Source organism: Podarcis liolepis (genome assembly GCF_965112155.1).
Source record: "Podarcis liolepis genome assembly, chromosome: Z".
NCBI classification, from domain to species: Eukaryota; Metazoa; Chordata; class Lepidosauria; order Squamata; family Lacertidae; genus Podarcis; species Podarcis liolepis.
In genome coordinates this window covers 47,149,344-47,168,437 of record NC_139570.1, presented here as the reverse complement: position 1 = coordinate 47,168,437, position 19,094 = coordinate 47,149,344, and the positions used below count along the sequence as shown (strand labels likewise).

Genomic DNA, 19,094 nt, shown 5'->3' with positions numbered 1-19,094 from the left:
CTCTTGTGATTATTACTCTTTACTTCCTCTTTGGACTCCTGCTACACGTTTACAGCAACAGGCAGGGAATGCTAAAAGTTTCCTAGTATTTTAAATCCTGCTGTTCTCACATATATTTATTCTACAGCTTTCATCAGAAACATTCCCCCCCCCCCAAGTGTTGGCTTTGTAATTAATTGGAAAACATGACTGATGTTAAAAATAAACAGGCTTGGGGAAATGCCTGGAGAATTGCTCAACATGCTGCAATTTAACAAAGTTGAATTCCCATGGATGTGCATTTTCCTTGATAAAAGGCAGGCAAATAGAATGGGGATTAAAGAGCCTCACTGGGAATGTTTATTAGTGTGAAACCTCTTTCTGCTGGCTGACACTCTGAATGAATCTGTGATAAATTAGCATTTTTAAAAGGGGTTTGGGGTAAGCATTACTTAATGTTTTTGTAGTGTTGCTTAGCCACCCTCCATTATTTTTGAGAAGGAGCATATTCATTAACTATGGAAAATGAGTTTCAAGTTTTGTGGATTGGGCTCAGATTTCCTTGCAAAGGTACATATGTCAGTCATAGCAATTAACATCCTCCAGTGATGGATGTTGGTGACTATACATTAAAACAGGTGAGTGCCCAAAGGTCACATTTCCTTCAGGGCAACCCTATGATGGCCAAGTACCCGTGGTGGTGAGGGCCACAGACAAAAGTGGGAGGAGCAATGAATGTAAAAAATGTCCTTTGTAGTGTGGGCTAGTTTCTGCACATATGCTCTAGCCACCGTCCAGATAAGCAAGAGGCATTATCGGTGTTCAAAGGCACACTTCAGCCAGGAAAAACACTTTTGGGGTATGAAGTAGGACAAGTGAGGGTTTGACCTGGAAAGAGTTCTGGAAAGGCCTCTGGAGAGGTCTGGAGGCCACATTTTATGCCCCCTCCTGCATTTAGAAAAAAGACCCTTCAAGGTATGAAGGCCCTAGGTGTAGTAGTATTTGGGACATTGGAACGTGTGCCTGTTTGGTAAACAATGGAAAGCAATAACAAGACATGGACCAGCCTTATATTTAACAACTTGCCCAGTAGCCATAGGTGACCAGAAATCCCATGTAATGTAGGTGAGTGAGAAGGTGGGTGCAGGAGGGACATTGGAGCTGTGGGCAGAGCATGTGGGTGCTGTTGTAGTCATGACTGGGGAAGTGTCTTCCAATGGGCATATAGCTTCCTATACTCTAAGAGAGCAAGTGTTGAAACAGAGGAGAGAGATGCAAAGAGTGATCTATGAGTGATTGCAGTGGTATTTGTTAAGTTGTGGACATATCAGACAACACAGCGATTCTTCAAACAGCTCTTGTTTATTCACAGGCCAGAACAGAACTGAACTGAAGGGTTGAGCCAACCTGCTTATATAGAGCTCAACTACAAAGCAACAGTAACAACATTCTGTAACTATCCAATCACTGAACATCACTTTCAATTCCTTATTTGCATATGCGGACTGAGTGAAAACTATCTACAGTATCCCCCTGCTGGCCCAGGGTGAGAACTTCAGTACATAACAGTATTTACCCTCATTAATTTGTGGTGGAAGGAGGCATCCCTACACAATTTTGTGGCCCTGTCTCTTTGCTCTGCTCTTTTAGTTGTGGCAGCTATTTTGTATTATGCCATGTCTCCCTACTGCCATTTTGGTACTGGTGCCCATGGAACTTTCGCAACATTGAACCCACTAGCTCAAATGGGTCGATGAACGTGGCCAGTGCTTTTTTCCTAAAAAAAAAAAAATGTTTATGGGTACTCTCATTTTCCTACTCATACTGAAATACTGCCCCTCAATTAGGCCAAACTTAGATTCACAAAATGCTTAGGGTTATGCATACCCCTGCGTGTCCCCCCAGAAAAAAAGCACTGAACATGGCCCACAGAATATACCAAGAGTAATATCTGAGTCAACATTCATAGGACTACCCAGTCATTTCAAGAATCATTTAGATTAAGATCAAATTTCAAGAACTGGGGAGATGGGCTACTGTCCTAACAAAAAGGAAACATAAGAACCATTGTGAAATTCTCTTAGTTACTTCCAGGACGTATTAATATGGGAAATGAATGCTAATCTCCCACCAAAGCAGTGGTTACTCACTGAAAATGAACACATCTGTGTATGCATCCTGTCAATGTTGCAAGGAACTATTTTTTGTGTGTTATTGTGACCAGCAGGTGGTGGAAGGAGCAAGCACATTCTAGGGAGTGAGCCTTTCCTGGTCTGCAGTACTGTACTAGTAATAGCGCTAACCTTTGTGTCGGATCTGTAGGATCTGTAATTACTAGCCAGTGGTGTTAGGAGAGGGAGGCTAGAGAAGATGAAATGGGCTTTAAAATGAAACTAAAAGCAGCATAGAAGGGCTTTCTCTTTAAAAATTAAAGTGATTTTTTTCTAAAGGAAACCTGGGGGATTTTACCCTACTGAAATATTAATTACAGCTTAAACCTTAAAAAAGGAGATACAGTTAATCTTCTTTACTTAATTCATCCATTTATATACTGCTTAACAGTGCAGTTTCTAAGTGGTGTACAATAAGGATACAAAAGATAAAATCCGTTTTTAAAATGAACCATAAAAAACAGAGACCACCCATTTTTATTTTAAATGGATATTAATGCTGTGGGTTTTATCTACTGCATTTTAAATGTATTTTACTGCTTGATCATTTTAATATATCTTAGTGTGGTATTCTGATTTTTAAATTCTTGTTTTAAGCCACCATGTTCTCAAAAAGGGTAGGTTTGGATTTTTTAAAATGTGTAAATAAATAAACCTACCTTAGGTATCTCTTTCTAAAAAGTGTTAGGAGAGGCAAAATGTTTTAAATACAAAAAGAAATTGAAAGAAAATTAAAGGCTGAAGAAGAAATCCTAATAAAAAGAGAGACAGTAAGTTGTGGAGTGATGGTGGACTTTTTTAAAAAAAGTCCCTGAATGATAATTTAAAAATTTAAACTGAAAATTTAAGAAAATACCAAGATAAGGCTTTTAAAAAGAGAATCCAAAAAAATACAAATAAAAAAATACTTGGTGACCAGAAAAGCCAGTATTAAATTAAAGGTCTATGCAACAATGTGAGTTGGGAATAAATATTTGTTTACACTTCAAGCTAAGTTGTTTTGAATGTAAAGGTAGCTTGCAAAATATTAGGTAGGTATGAAGTCTGTTTCAAGTAGGGTGAAAAAATAAAGAGAAAACGGGGGGGGGGGGCTTTCTCCATAAAAAGGCAACTAGAAAAGTGACTGTGGTTGACATCCATCTGTCTCAAGAAACAGCATGTACCTCCAGCTTCTAGGAACTACAGGTGAGAGCTGAGTGCTGAAGGAGCATGACATGTCCCCCACCATATTTAATTAACAATTAAAGAGGACATCCGGGTTAGCGCCTCCAGCAATGGCGGAATTCCTCTGATCGAGAGGAACCCGCTCCGTGGAAATCAGGGTCTGGCCGCCACGGCGAAGGCGGAGACCCACCAAAAACCACAGATGGGAGAAGCCTGTGGACGTGGGATTCGGCTGGCACCTCTTGCGCCCCCCACTCGCAGGGAAACCCGGTTTCGGGGGTCCGGAGCGACGTGGGGTGAGTGGCGCGGTGCTTTGAATCGACTGCTTCTTTCACGGAGTGAAGCCGCATTGCCGTTGCCGGAGAGCGCTGACTTTTTTCCTGTGGACAATTGGATTTTAAACAACTACCCGTGAGTAGAACGGAAAATTGGACCTTTAAACATCTTAATTCGGCACCGAAACGGGAAGGTTTCAAACAGGAAGTCCGCCTTTCTCTTTTGTAAATAGATAGAGCAAAGACACTGCAAGCTAAAATATTGGAGAGCCTTTTGTAAAGGACTAAATTTCCATCAGTTAAAATTATTAAAAACCCCTTGGAAGCAGGAGAAGAGGGGGGAAATTTTAGATTGCCTAAGCCTGCAGGAGAGAGAGTGATGAAAGACAAATTGCCACCGTTTTGAACCTGGGAACGGGCTGTCAGTAAGTTTGACGTTTTGGGAAAGTCCATTGACTGTGAATAAAACGTATGTTGACAGATAGTTAAATAAGAGAAATAAATTGTTTCCATTCTTTCCTTTTGCACTTAAAAAGGAGCAAAAGTAACTGAAAGATTGAAATTAACTTTGTTGCTGGATCTGCGTTTAAAAGGACGGATACAAATAGAAATTGTTTCCTCTAGAGGGAGCTTTTGAAACTGTTGCAGGAGTGGAGCTGGGGAATTTTCCAGCTGCAGAGATAAAAGACCGTGAGAATCAGAGATTGACCTTGGACAAGAATGTCGACAGAAGAAGCCTTAGTGATTGCATTTTGCAAGATAAGTGTTTTATTGGAACAGCTTCATGAGAAGATGGATGTGATTACTATTAAAATTGATAATTTGGGACAAAAAATGACTGATTTGGGACAATAAGTGAATATCTATACAGAAACTACTCAGGAATCGATCCAAGAATCTACTTCGACATGGCAAGTTGTGGAGACGAGGGAGAAAGTTATTGTAGAACCTCAAGTAATACAAGTGGAGAGAGCCTCAGTCTTACAGAGACAATTTGATGAATATAAGCTGCTGCCTTCTATGTCTGAATTTAGAGAAAGCCAGTTGAAACACATCCTGAAATATCTTTTGGACTTTAGTTTTGACTATGGAGAATGGGCTGACCAGCCGAGAAGGAATAAAGACAATAAAGAGTTTCCCCGAGATCTACTCCTCAATGTTAAAGGAAGGAAATTAAGAATAAGATCAGCAGAAGATAAAGTAAAGTGTATGTATAAATATGAAGAAGATCTGCAGAAGGGACATGGAAAAGAGTTAAGAGCCTCGGACAGAAGATCACCAGGTTGATGGACCATATGGATTGATAGAAAGGACTGGCAGAATCCGAGACCAGGGAGAAGAGACGGTGGAAGAAGATTGGAAAAAAGTTTTAAAAATTTATTTATAGAAACATTGTAAAATTAATGAGTGTTAGAAAAATGTTGGAATGAAATTACACGGCTTTAGTAGAAATGTTATAAGTAGTTAAGTACAAATACGTTTTTGGGTATTAATGGTAAGATAAGCTTAAAATAAATTATGATAATTATATGATAGAAAATAGTGAAAGATGGAAAGGATTTGCTGAAACAATTAATAACTAGAACACAAAAAAGGGAGGTGCGAGGAGGTCAATGAAACAAGTTAATGAAAGACAAAGATATGGAAATATTGGATGCGTTTTTAATTGTTTTTGCTTTTGCTTTTGTTTTGATGTATTGTGTCTTTTGTTTTTTATGTATAGTATTGATTTGCATTGTTTACTTTTTCTTTTTCTTTCTTTTGTTTTTTCTTTCTGTAATCTTTAAACCTTTAATAAATATTATTTTTTAAAAAATCAATTAAAAATGAAAATAATGAAAAATTTTATATGATAAAACATTTGTATGCAGTTTTGCCTAATATATTGCAATAATGAATTTTCTGATATTGCCTTTTATATGCATTTTTATCCATAAAGGTAAAGGGACCCCTGACCATTAGGTCCAGTCGTGGCCAGCTCTGGGGTTGCGGTGCTCATCTCACTTTATTGGCTGAGGGAGCTGGCGTACAGCTTCTGGGTCATGTGGCCAGCATGACTAAGCCGCTTCTGGTGAACCAGAGCAGCGCATGGAAACGCTGTTTACCTTCCCGCCGGAGCGGTACCTATTTATCTACTTGCTCTTTGACGTGCTTTCGAACTGCTAGGTTGGCAGGAGCAAGGACCGAGCAACGGGAGCTCACCCCATCTCAGGGATTCGAACCGCTGACCTTCTGATCGGCAAGCCCAAGAGGCTCTGTGGTTTAACCCACAGCACCACCCGTGTCAGGAAAGCCATCCTTCATGCAGTTTCAGCTGAGGACACAATTGTTTGAGGCTAGATATTGGGGAGAAATGCCAGTCTTCACAGATGAAAAAAAGGCACTGGTGGTTGGCACTTCTGGTCTCCAGGATGGGGTTGAAGTTCCTACTGTGGTCTTGCCTACTTGCTTCCAATGCAACTGCTACATGTTGAGTCTCTTCCTATCCCTGATGGTCTGAAAAACCATTCGGTCCCTTTTTCTTAAGCTAAAAGACTAGAAGAGTTTTTCTCTTGGGTGCTGATTTTTATGAACAAGCTTGTTCAGTGATCATGCATCAGAGATCTCTCTGCATCCCTAGGTACATGCACTACCCTTTGCAGCAGGCTGCTGTTGGGAAAATGCTCCCCTCTTATAGCTCCAGATGTCCTGTTATTGTTCCTGCATGAGGATTTGTGCTCAAGATGGTGCCTGCAAATGTCTTGAAATGGACATACTGCTTCCCCCTGCCCCCCATCACTGCATTTCCCACAACTTCTTGCTGAATTTATCATAAAATGGAATGATGTGTGGAGGGTCCACAGTATACTGTATTTTTCGTCCCATAGGACGCTCCGTCCCATAGGACGCACCTAGTTTTTTGGGGGGGAAATAAAGGAAATTTTTAACTAGGTCGGGGAACAGCGGTATGGCGGCGCTCCGCCTCCCCGCTGTCCCCCGAGCTTGTGGGGCTGGTGCTGGGGAGAAGTGCGCTTCTCCCCAGCGCCAGCCTCCAAACCAGGTCGAGGAACAGCGGGATGGCGGCACTGCGCCTCCCCACTGTCCCCCGAGCTTGTGGGGCTGGCCCGCACGCTGCGGATGTTTGCCTGGCGTGAGGGGCACTCTGCTTCAGGGCTCCCCATGCTGCAGATGTCTGCCCGGCGCGAGGGGCGCTCTGCTTCAGGGCGTTTTGCGCGCCGGGCGGCAGGCTGCTATCCGCAGTGTGGGGAGCCCTGCGGGAACTCCTGCAGGCTCCCAAGGCTTGCTGATAGCTTCCTGAAGCCTGGAGAGCGATAGGGGTTGGTGCGCACCCACCCCTCTCGCTCTCCAAGCTTCAGCGAAAGCCTGTATTTGCCCCATAAGACGCACACAGATTTCCCCTTCATTTTTGGAGGGGGAAAAGTGTGTCATATAGGGCGAAAAATACGGTAAATTCACCACTAATTCTCTGTTATTACATAAACGACACAATGCAGAATACACCAACAAAAAGGCCAAGTAATTTGGAGGGGCCCAGAATGTCATGAATTGTATTTAAAAAATAAACTTTGCCCCACTGCCCCTAAACTCTTTATATTCAGTTGCTCCAAGCGATTTTTCTCCCTTCCAGGGAAGTTGGCTTGCCTATGTCATGCACCATATTGGTAACCGTTTTTCCCCTGATTTGGAATGTAAGAAAGGGCCACCTAGTTTAAAGTATTTGATGGGTGGGTGGGTGGGTGGGTGAGTGGTTGCCCTCATCAGTTGAGGTGTAAGTGCTGTAGAAAGCTCTGCAAAACTGTGAAGTAATATATGCATGTATGTATCCCCACTGGGGACGCGGGTGGCGCTGTGGTCTAAACTACAGAGCCTAGGGCTTGCTGATTGGAAGGTTGGTGGTTCGAATCCTCGCGATGGGGTGAGCTCCCGTTGCTCAGTCCCAGCTCCTGTCCACCTAGCAGTTCGAAAGGATGTCAAAGTGCAAGTAGGTAGGTACCACTCCGGTGGGAAGGTAAATGGCGTTTCCATGCGCTGCTCTGGTTCGCCAGAAGCAGCTTAGTCATGCTGGCCACATGACCCGGAAGCTGTCTACAGACAAACGCCGGTTCCCTCTGCTTATAGAGTGAGATGAGCGCACAACCCCAGAGTCATCCGCGACTGGACCTAATGGTTAGGGGTACCTTTACCTTTACCTATCACCACTAGTAGGATTATTCTATGACAGTGACTGACTCTACGCTTGTATTTTCTCAGCTTAAGTTGAAGTGTGCAACACTTCAATTCTCTTGTATTTTTCGTTAGTGAAATATACTCGGAGTCGAGTGTGAATTTCATGCTCTTTATTCAGATCATGGTAGCAATGAATGACACTTTCCCCAAAATGTCTATGGGCCCCATGTGATTGGCTAATTCCGGGTGGCTCCTGTAGGCAAATCAGGTTGTGGATTCACCTCCTCCAGAAGCCTGATTGGCTGCTCCTGCAGGCCAATGAGGTCGCTGATTCACTTCCAGCTGGAGCTGGATTGGGTGGTTCCTGCAGACCAATCAGACTGCTGCATTCTGGATCCTATTGTTCTAGGATTCAGCTCAGTACAGTACATAACAATTAGCTTGTGGGACTTGCCACGAAATGTTTCAGTGCAGTAAACCTGCCAACCATGCCCCTTCCCAAGCTACTCCATTCCATTCCCCTACCCCCTGATTTTTCATTATTCAGCATTCTGTGGCCATTGAGCCTCTGTGGGCTGTTTCAAGCTGCCCTCCCTCTTGGGTATGAATAGTGCTGCTTTATTTGCATAATAATCCACAGGTAGAGTTTGCTGTCAATATACACAGGATGCAACTGAAAGGCCACATTAATTTATTGTATTAATTTATTATTCCCCTACCTGGGAATGAGTTCTATTTGATGTAGTAGGTTCTGAGTTCTGTGCTCTTACAAAATTGTCCATTTTACTCTGCTTGCTCTTCTGCTGTGGGCTCACTTGTGGAGAAGAGGCCGGTGGCTTCTTTTTCCTCGACATTTTCCCAGAGATAGAGCCGCTGCTAATTTCTGCTGTAAATCAGGAAGCTCGGCGTCCTCCCACGATAGGGTGTTTAATCTCCACTCCTGCTGATAAGTAGTTGGTAGTTTTAGTTGAGGTGGAGCTAATTAAGGCTTTTCTCTGAGACTTTCCAGGACTTTCTCTAAGACTTTTAACTCAAGCCCTTAACTCAAGCTTTGTGAATATAATAGCTGCCAAATGACATAGATAAAATACCGCGGCTGATAAAAGCTAATAAAAGACTGATAAAAATAATAAAAACCGCATCAACTGATGCGGAGCTCAAGTCGATGCTACCACTAACGACGCCGTATTTAGCAACAGTGTTTTCTGGGGAGTAACCATTAGGAACATATTACTCTGGTTTCACTCAACCCGTGTTGGCACCCCATTAATTTCCAGACTCAATTCAAGGTGCCGATCATAAAACCCTAAATGGTTTGGGACCAGGGTATTTGCCAGATGGCCTGCTCCCAAACAATGCTGGATTACCCAACAGGCAAACTAAGTATGTGCTCAGGAGGGGTACCAATAGCTGTGGAAACAAGAGCCCAGAAATGGCTGGCGCCCAGTGCAACTCATAGTGTGCAGGTTAGGGTGGAGGCCGACAGTAGGTGGAGCCAGAGCCAGTGATGGGCAGAGCCAACTAATTCTAGCTTTGTCCTCCTCCTTCTCCCTGCTGAGCTGTACAAGGGCAATACTGAGACTAAGGAGGAGAAGGAAACTGATAACCAGTGCCACACTGGCAGGCAGGTGAAGACAGGCCTAGGGGCAGACTGAAGTTGGCTGGGCTGTGCCCCTTTGTCTGAATGTATCAGCCTCCTCTGTAATAGCATGGGCAAAAAAACCAGCATATTTTAGGCAATACAAACTTTGCATCCACCTGGAGCAGCATGACACATCTGATGCCAGGGTCCTGCTATGTCCTCCTCACTCTGAACTCCTAGGCCAGTCACCTTGCAGTCACAGCACCTGTACCAGCTGTGAAGTGTGTGGTCATGTGTCTGCATGCGTCAAGCGATGTGTACGTGTACTTGCGGTGTTTAATGAGAACTCTCTCGTCCGTCCCCCCCTTGGATTGAATCAATAAACTCAGCACCTAATCTTTCCTCGCATGTAAGAGTCACAGTAAATTGGGGCAGCCAGTGTAGTGACCTACAAATGTGTTGAAATTCCAATTCCCATCAGCTTCGGCTAGCATGGTCAACGTTCAGAATTTATGGGAGTCCAAAGCATCTGGAGGTTTCCAATACCTGCTGGTAAAAGACTTCAATTTTGCCACGCTCTTGGCTTGATCAGATTTTCTCTATGTTTCACTATACAAAATATAACTGAAAACACTATAGTATGATGGCACAAACCCAGCCAGTTGTAAAATATTTGCTCAGACTCACAGCACGTAGCTGTACCGCTGCAGCTCTAGGCCTCTCCGTATGTCAGACTACATATTTTATTTAGCAATATTGCTTACAGTTAAATAAGGTCCTCAAATTTAGCTAAGGTCTTTTATGTTATTTATTCTACTTTGAAGGAACAGCTTTCAAAAATAAGACAAGAATGGATGGATAGCACCACCACTAGGTCAGAAATGGAATTGGACAGAAATAGGACAAATAGTCTCACCAGATGAGACTACAGTGGTACCTCGGGTTACAGACGCTTCAGGTTACAGACTCCGCTAAGCCAGAAATAGTACCTCGGGTTAAGAACTTTGCTTCAGGATGAGAACAGAAATTGTGCTCCGGCGGCACGGCAGCAGCAGGAGGCCCCATTAGCTAAAGTGGTACCTCAGGTTAAGAACACTTTCAGGTTAAGAACATACTGTTTTCCTCAGTGGTATAATAAATGTTTAATACAGTGGTACCTTGGGTTACATACACTTCAGGTTACAGACTCCGCTAACCCAGAAATGGTACCTCGGGTTAAGAACTTTGCTTCAGGTTGAGAACAGAAATCGCGCGGCGGTAGCGGGAGGCCCGATTAGCTGAAGTGGTACCTCAGTTTCAGGTTAAGAACGGACCTTCAGAACGAATTAAGTTCTTAACCCGAGGTACCACTGTACTGTATTTGTCCATGTACCCCAAATTTTTCTACTACTGTACTTGTGTCTGGCAGTTGCTTTTCCAGGTCTGAGGCAAACAAATGCCTTTCCTGTCATCTACTAAGTGGTGCTACCAGGGTGTTGCTGAATTCCAGTTACCATTATCCTTGAACACTGGCCAAGCTGGCTGGGGACGATGGGAGTCCCAGGACACCTGGAGGTCCTGACATGCCCCATCCCTGATGTCAGGGGTTTAGGAGCAGAGGCACGGGCAAGGGAGGAAACAGAGAGCGAAGGGGAGGAGGCAGAAGAAAAGATGAGTGATGACGACGACCCGAGATCTCCTAGTCTTTCCAGTGAATCAGAGGATTCACAGAAAGGAGCACCAGTGGCCAGGGCAAGGGGGGAGTCTAGGGGGGCACCCCAGGAAGATAGAGCCAGAGGGGACTCAGGGGAGAGCAGCTGGAAATCGGGACCAGCGTCACCGCCAGGAAGCAGGGAAGAGGAAGGGAGCCAGGGGGGAAGCGCTGGCAGCTCACCACAGGAGGGAGGGCATGAGTCAGGAGTGGCCACACCTCCATCGGGGAGCGAAGAAACGGTTAAGAGGAAAGTGGAAGGTTGGGCGCGCGCGCCAAGTTCAAATGCAGAGGAAGGCGGCGCAGTAAGCAGCCCCGAAAGAGAGCCAGGTCCTAAAGCCCGGCGCAAGGAGACAGGAGGGTCCGGGTCAGCGTCAGAAGAATCCCGGAAGGAAGAAACCCCGGGGGGTAGAGGGACCCAGAGGAGGACAGTCAGGCGGAAAAGGTGGAGCAAGGCTAGGATATTAAGTTGGTGCACACGGGGCGGAGACTCAGACGGAGCTTCGCCGATCTAGCTACTAGACGTAGAGTTGCGCGCAGCAGCGTGAGAATGGAAACTGTAATTCAATAAAGACTTTTACTTAATGATCGCTGGCTAGCGTGATCCTGTGTGAGCTAGGATCTTCAAGCAGCTCTGACACCTGTTATATATGCAAAGGAAGTACTCTGCCACTGAGGTGTATATAGTCTGCCAAATGTGTCTGCTCCCTTCTTGGAAGTAACTGGCACTCCATTTACCTGGAAGGACGGAAGTCAGGCAACCCAAACAGTAGGTGGAACCCATGTCAGGCAGAGCCATTCTCTGTAGTTTCTGGGGCTGAATTGGTCAACAATTCAATCTGGACCTAAATACCCAGCTGACACTGGGTTACATACTGAATGAGACAGCTGTCAACACTTTCTACCTAGCTTCTTCCTGTTGGGTAACCAGCTTCATATAACCAGCATTCTTGATTGGAATTAATGCATGAAGGGGTTAATGCAATGGATTAAGCCATCCTGTCAGGTTTTGCCCATGTTGCTTACCCTTACCTTGGGGGGAAATGGGCAGCCAAACCTTTTGTTATGCTCAGCCTGCATGTGAATTCAGTGTGTGAGGAGGATTGAGCTAGTTCCTCCAGCTCAGCAACATGGCTTTAACCAGCCTCTTTTGCTTCAGACAAGAATGGAGTCTGTAACTAGCATTTTCCTACACCAGTTGTTAAGGAACTTGTACCATCTTGTAACTAAGCAGCATTTTATTGTCTGTGCACGTTTTTCTGACTGGTATGGAGAAGCTGATGAATATTATCTTTAAAATTTTGCATGCAAAATGTTTACATAACTTACCAGATATGTGGTCTATTTGTGTCCTAGGGAGTAGGATTCCTGGGAAAGTTCACATTTTAAAGATTTAACATTAACACACTTTTCTCCCCCCCCCCCATGTTATGTCTCTGCTGGGGCTCTCACCAGAGTACTTGTCCTAAACTTGAGTCTTAGCTTCCAGGATTTCCAACACTTATTGCTAGCCATGAATAAAATTTGGAGTACTTTTCCTGTGAGAAAAAGCTAAAGCAGCTTTTTCTAAACTGATGCCTCCCATATGTTTTTGAATAAAACTCCCATCAGTCTCAGGCAACAATGGCTAGGGATGATAGCTCCAGCCAAATGTTTGGAGCTTTTTAGTTTAGAAAAAAGAGTATTGTAACACCAGTTAGCCCAATCAGGCAAGGCAGTAAGAGTTACAGACTGTCAACACAGAACGCTCTTTCAAACAAAGGTGCTAGCCCACCTCTGACTGGGCTGCAGTAATTATTTTTATTGTTGATTATTGTTAGTTACTATGTTATGTGTTTTTATATGTAAACTGCCCTGGGATCCTTGGATTAAGGATCCCAGAAAGAAATTCAATAAATAAATACAGTGGTACCTCGGTTTTTAAACTTCTCCATTAACAAACATTTCGGTTTTTGAACACTTTTTGGAAGTCAAACACGCCATGCAGCTTCCGCCGAGTGCAAGATCCTGAATGCTATCAGTCAGCTATTGAGTTTTCAGTTTTCGAACGTTTCAGAACTTGAACGGTCTTCCGGAATGGTTTAAAAACGGAGGTACCACTGTAAAATAAACCTGACCAGCTTGTGTGACAGTTGATGACAAAAGCCTAGCCTGGTCCAATGCATAACCATCAAAGCTATTTTATTTTACAGCTGCATGTACACACACATAGCTAACTATTCCAGTTGTGTTGCTATGCATGTCTAAGCAAGTAGCCAAAAAGCGAGCATTTTAATTGTAATGGCATACATGGGGAGTATTGCTACAGATAAGAGAAAATACTGCTTATTATGTACCCTGTTCTTCCCTCCACTCCTAGGGACAGATTTCTCAAAAGAGTTCTTCAGAGAATTTCCTTCTTGAAGAGTAGGGAGAAAAATTGTTATTTATTTATATATAGATAGGAAAAAAACTCATTATTCATAGGATTTCTTTGCTTGCCTCAGAAGCTCAATGGAATAGACAAAATTTTACTGTACAGCATGGGGGTCAGTGTGCTGTGCACAATGAGGTATTATACTGAAATACCTCAAATCTGCATTTTTATGACAGCCAATTACTTTTGAAAATGAATTTGACTGACTCCTTGACAATTAAAACGTTTGATGCTTTCTTTTGTTGACTTTTGCCATTATGTGACAAAGCTAATGCTTACCTACAATTCATGAAAATGGTCTTCCTTAACACAATAAATGAAAACAAAAAAGTTTCTCTTTTATATAAAATCTATTTTCCCAATTCTGAAAGTTCAATGTTAAATTACGCATTTGTCACATATGCTCTATGCAGGCCACATCTAGAAACGGTGCACACATTTTAAAAAACAAAAAGCAAGAGCAGAAATAATCCAGAATAGGTTTTCAGCCAAAAACAAAAAAAAAGGCAGGCACTGAATCAGTTTGCAGACACTGTCAAATACAAAGAAATACCCTGCTCATTCTCTTGATCAAGTCTGTGCCTGGAAGGCTTCACTTAATTGCATGATGCCATCTTGTCCATTTTATTTCACTGAATGATGCCATTTTGTCCATTTTATTTCATTGATGCCATACTGTCCATTTTATTTCATTGAATGATGCCATACTGTCCGTTTTGGGCTGCTCTGCTGGGGTCTGAGGCCACTTAAGGAGCAGGAGCATTGCTCTGTAGAAACCGGCGGAAGTCCTTAATCATGGGGCGAAGGATCTGCACAAGAGCATTCAGAGCAGCCTGCATCCCTTCCATGGCCTGGGCTTGGCGCTCCTGGGCACATGCCTGCACTTCCTGAGAGCGGCGGATCATCTGCAGGAGGTCATTTTGCTGCTCGATGTTCTGGGCCATCTCTTTCATGTGGAGATTGGTCACTCGCTGCTCCTGCAGGAGCTTGGCTGAGTTCAGGGCAATGCGGCTCTTCAGTTCCTGAGGCTTCACAGAGACTTCTGCTTGTTGAGCCATCATCTCTAAGGGGGCCTCGGCAGTGACTGTGGTCGGAGCTTCTGTTGTGCAGTACTCCACAACACCATCCTCCAAACTATGGTATGTTGTCTCAGCTGGAACTAAGAAGAAGAGGAAGGAAATTTTATTTAAGCTACAATATTTATCCGTTTATATGATATTTTAATCTTTTTTCCTTATAGAAAGTTACATTTGTTACTCAACAATTATATTCCAATTCAACAAAACTAGTGATTTTCCACTCAACAGCACCAATGTTTATAACCCAAATTACCATATTTTTCGCTCTATAGGACGCACTTTTTCCCCTTCAAAAATGAAGGGGAAATGTGTGTGCGTCCTATGGAGTGAAGACGCCATAGCCCCGCGACCCTCTCCCAGCTGGAGAGGTGAAGCGCGGCTATGGCAGGAACCTCTACAGCCCCGTGTCACCTCTCTAGCCGGGAGAGCGCGCGCGGGGCTAAAGCAGCCCCCCGCGACCCTCTCCCGGCTGGAGAGGTGACGTGCGGCTATGGCAGGAGCCTCTATGGAGGAGTCTGTAACCTGAAGTGTATGTAACCCGAGGTACCACTGTAATTGCGTTTTAAGGTTCCATCATCTAATTTCATCCCTCTTCAACATGTTTCTTAATATATTCTGCTGTTTTTTTACACTTCAAATTTCGCTGTGGTCTTCACATAGCAGTTTACATAGTAATAACTGGAACAATTAAAGCATTCTAAAAAAAAATCCTGAAGTTTTCACAAGGATTTTATCTGCACTCTTTTGGAGGGATTGGAACAGAGAAGGTAAGAGGGAAAGAAAATGCAAAAGAACCACTAACAATAGCACAAAAACAAAATGGTTTTGACAAGGCACTGTGGGTGATAACACAAAACAGCCTGGCAATGGTAAGAAATATGCGTGAGAAAAATCCAAAATCTTGACTCAAACCACAAATGAGAAGATCAAGGGTTATAATCCAAAGTTCTACTTACAGTTGCAAACAAAATTATTCAGCCCCCATTGCAAAGCAGGCTTATCAAAATTTACAGACTTTCAGCTGGATGCTTCAAGTGGAGGCTTATTATCCATTACAGTATTTTCATTATTAACCATCAAATTTCTATACTTCCCTTCATTTGAGGATTACAGGTTAGCGTACAATCTAAGAAATCAAATAACTTTATTTCACTGAATGTTTTAAGTTAAGCATTGTGTATAACATGGGGAAGGAAGAAACAACACACTCACTCTGAGTAAGGGTGACTGTTGTGGCTGCAGCAGTAATAGGTATCTCTGATCCATCTGAAGTGCAGTCTCCAGCAGGCAGGCTAATAATGGTGGCTTCCCCCAGCAAGTTACAGATGCGCTGCTGCATGGGAGTTAGAATAACTGGAGCAGCTGTGACTCCTAATGGATCTTCAGCATCTTGGCCCTCAACACCTCCATCCTGGCCATCGCCACCTCCTTCCATTGCAGCCCGGACCTGCGCCACCTTGCGTCGCACCTCCGTCTTGAGATCAGACCATTTTTTCTTGACTTCAGGCAGCTCCCGGCGGCAGGTAGCAACAGCATTAACACGGCGTAGGATGTTGTGCCAAGCAGCAGCCTTAGCAGCTAGTGGTACGCCAGCATTGAAGTGGTTGATCAGTAGGTGCTTGCTCCGCTCAAGCTCCTCCACAATTATCTCCACTTCTCGTTCCGAGAAGTTCATTTTCCGCTTTTTAGCCGGCGGAGCCGGAGGGGATGCCATTGCCATGGAATGTTCAAGTCCCAAAGCAAACTGGGTGCTGTGGGCCTTGCTGAAGTCCAGAGACAAAACAAGATATCAGGATGTCTGGGAAGGTTGAAATGCAGCTGCCAAGGACACAGATCTGGCTGCAGTAAACAACTAAACTCTAGAAAAAGTTGAGAAGCAAGGTTATTCCTTGTGACCAAAGGGGTTAGTATAATAAAAACCTCTATAACCAGTTTACATGAAAACAATAAAAACATTCAATAAAATTTCCTAAAACCTTGATGTAATGAGATCAAAACAAAACACAACTCTTTAATACAAATAAAACTTAGTACACACACACACACAACACCAGTCAAATGTACCAAGAAAGCTGGGGCAACCCTGGAATTTACTGAGAAGCACTTAAAGGTCATTGATCATCTCTCCACAAATTCCTTGAGGGAGGGCATTCCAGAGGGTGACCGTATTTTTTGCACCATAACACTCACTTTTTTCCTCCTAGAAAGTAAGGGGAAATGTCTGTGCGTGTTATGGAGGGAATGCCTATGGGTGGCATGCCTACAGATTTTCCTCCTCTAAAAACTACGTGCGTGTTATGGTTGGGTGCGTGTTATAGAGCGAAAAATACGGGGTAAGTGTCCTTTTGCATTGTTACCAAATACAATCCAGCAGAGGCCACCCAGCAGGGTTTCCTTGAAGGACTAAAGTTTGGCCTTTTTTTGTACCAGGAGGCAGCATTATCTTTAAAAGATACTTATAAATTATCAGAGCCATAAATTGCCATAAATTGCCAAGACTGGGCAGGAAGATGTTACTATATTTTGACCAATGCAGTTGATTATTAGATTTATATGGCAACTTTTTGAAGATCAGTTTCAAAAGGGTTTTTTCTGGGGAGAGGGGTTCTGCTGGTCTAAAATACAGAAAGCAAGTGGGAACAGTATGCATTATTGGTTTTGAAGAGCCAGGTGTTCTGGGGTGGTGGATTTACTATTTAAAAATGGCAGGAGGCAGATGAAAGGGATATGTGTGACTCTGTTATTAAGACTGTGATTTTATGCACACATATATGGGAAGTCCCACTGAATACAATGGGACTAACTTCTGAGTAAGTAATATTGGGATGGTGCAGTCCTGAAATTAAGGCTGCAGTTCAGTTCTAGCCTCACCCTGCAGTAAGCACCACTGAAATAAATAGGGCTTACCTCTGAGTAGACATGAATGGTATTGTACCATTTTAAAAAATCAGTAATTTTTAGGGTCAATGGTGCTAATCAAGATAATTACAAAAAAGGAGTTTCCTGTCACAAGAGAAGTGAAAACTGAAATTTCATTACATCGCACAGTGTAATTTCAGTAAAAAAACCTTGAACTATAATGAATGCACGTAACTCACAACTTGCAAGTATTAAACTTACGCGTATTCGGCTGTACACACTTGGCAATCCCCCCCCCAGCTGTACACACTTGACAATTAATTTTTAAAAGGGTGGGAGTCCAGTAAAAGAACATTTGGCAATCCTACCTGCCATTGCACCCAATGTGTTTTGACTATACACTATTTTGGCTTTACGTGCTATCCCTCTGGATTGTAACCTCCAGCATAAGCAGAGACCTGCCTGTATTCGTTTAATTTATGGGAGCAGAAGAGGAAGGGGGGAAACAAATAAGTTTCTGAGGAAGGAAAAAAAATCAAATCTGTATCCAACTACGCCTTGCCTGTGCCCATTGATTTCAATGGGGCTACTCCACGCATGACCCATACTGGACACCCAAGAGTATACTGGGCAGGAGGAACAAAAACATACTGTTTTAAAATGCCAGTGTGATTTCTTGAGGGAAGGGAGAAGAAAAAGAACTAGTTTTAAATTTAAGATGGAGAAGAAAAAAAGGATAACTATGGGGGTGGGGGAGAGAAAAAGGAAGAGGGTAAATTAAACATGATTTCTTTGGAAGTTTGTGGTTTCCGAGGAGAGGAGGGAGGAAGAATGATATGAAACTTCCAACCTTCAAGATATGTGCGGGTGGGTGTGAACCACACTGCGATCTTTGGGTGGAGGGTTTAATAAATAATTTAACAAATAAATAATAATTAAATATTTCTAATGGAGAATGAGGGGGGAGAATCCCCTGATGGATGGCAATATGCCAGGGATGCTTTAGTCGAGATTCCTGTATCGCAGCGGGCTGGACTAGATGACCCCTGGGATCCCTCCCGACTCTACGATGCCATGATTCCGTGGAAGGGAGTTTGCTGAGGTAAAGGATAAAGATAAAGGAGAAGATGGGCGTGAGGGGAAGGTTGAGGGAGGCGGCCGCAAAGAGCGCCAGAGGGCGCTGAGGGGAACCCAGGAAAGGCCCAACGCCTAGAAGGAGGGTGGGGACCTTGGATAACTGCCTCGCCGGCCTCAGGCGAGGCTGGAGCCCTAAGTGCCCTCAGGGGAGCCCCTTCCTCGCTCCCCATTTATATTTCCCAAAATAATAAATACTTTTTAAAAAAACACACAAAAATAATAATACGCAAATTGCGTACCCCAACTACCGGTCGAATCCCACACCAAAGAGGGCCTCTAGTCTGCGGCAGTGGCGTAATGGCTTCCAGAATCAGCGTCTCTTGTCTCTCCACTTTTATTGGACTGTCCTCCTGCCTTTCACGACCCGGTGTCCACCCCCACCCGCAACGCTTCGCTACTATTGGCTTGCTTTGGATTTGCGCCAAAGACCGCTATCCCTCGTCTAGCTGTTTGTCCCGCCTTATTAGACGTAGGGCAGCACTTACTGGTTGCGGATTGGGTAACAGTCATGTCCGTCATATGCAAATTACACCCCTCCACACCGTTCCGCCAGTCTTGCCTATCACATTTGAAGT

At 43.7% G+C, this 19,094-nt stretch overlaps 1 protein-coding gene and 1 long non-coding RNA gene across 3 annotated transcripts; one reads left to right on the top strand and one right to left on the bottom strand.

The window, feature by feature from the left end:
- Positions 1 to 2,975: 2,975 nt before the first annotated feature.
- Positions 2,976 to 10,761, top strand: LOC310698678. The gene is made up of 3 exons (XR_014521692.1): positions 2,976 to 3,335; positions 10,163 to 10,440; positions 10,639 to 10,761. It is a non-coding gene; the product is annotated as an uncharacterized lncRNA (long non-coding RNA).
- On the bottom strand, positions 10,456 to 18,940 carry NAIF1 (nuclear apoptosis inducing factor 1). 2 transcript variants are annotated; one of them, XR_014521624.1, is made up of 5 exons: positions 18,759 to 18,940; positions 15,736 to 16,382; positions 12,690 to 14,603; positions 11,670 to 12,464; positions 10,456 to 10,911 (listed from the first exon to the last, which is right to left on the bottom strand). XR_014521624.1 is itself a non-coding variant. In XM_083486021.1 (3 exons), the coding sequence occupies exons 2-3, from the start codon at positions 16,241 to 16,243 to the stop codon at positions 14,191 to 14,193; spliced, it is 921 nt and encodes a 306-aa protein (XP_083342147.1). In that variant the 5' UTR covers positions 16,244 to 16,382; positions 18,759 to 18,913; the 3' UTR covers positions 12,452 to 14,190. The 2 variants fall into 2 exon arrangements, 1 of the variants encoding a protein (XP_083342147.1); XM_083486021.1 differs by lacking the exon at positions 10,456 to 10,911 and having other exon boundaries at positions 12,452 to 14,603; positions 18,759 to 18,913.
- Positions 18,941 to 19,094: the final 154 nt, after the last annotated feature.

What these genes read in the sequence shown, in the direction of transcription:
- NAIF1 (XM_083486021.1), bottom strand. Translation starts at nt 16,243, where the DNA reads ATGGCAATGGCATCCCCTCCGGCTCCGCCGGCTAAAAAGCGGAAAATG. An exon ending in AACAGTCACCCTTACTCAGA is followed by an intron (nt 14,604 to 15,735) that starts GTGAGTGTGTTG and finishes TCTTCTTCTTAG; the next exon opens with TTCCAGCTGAGACAACATAC.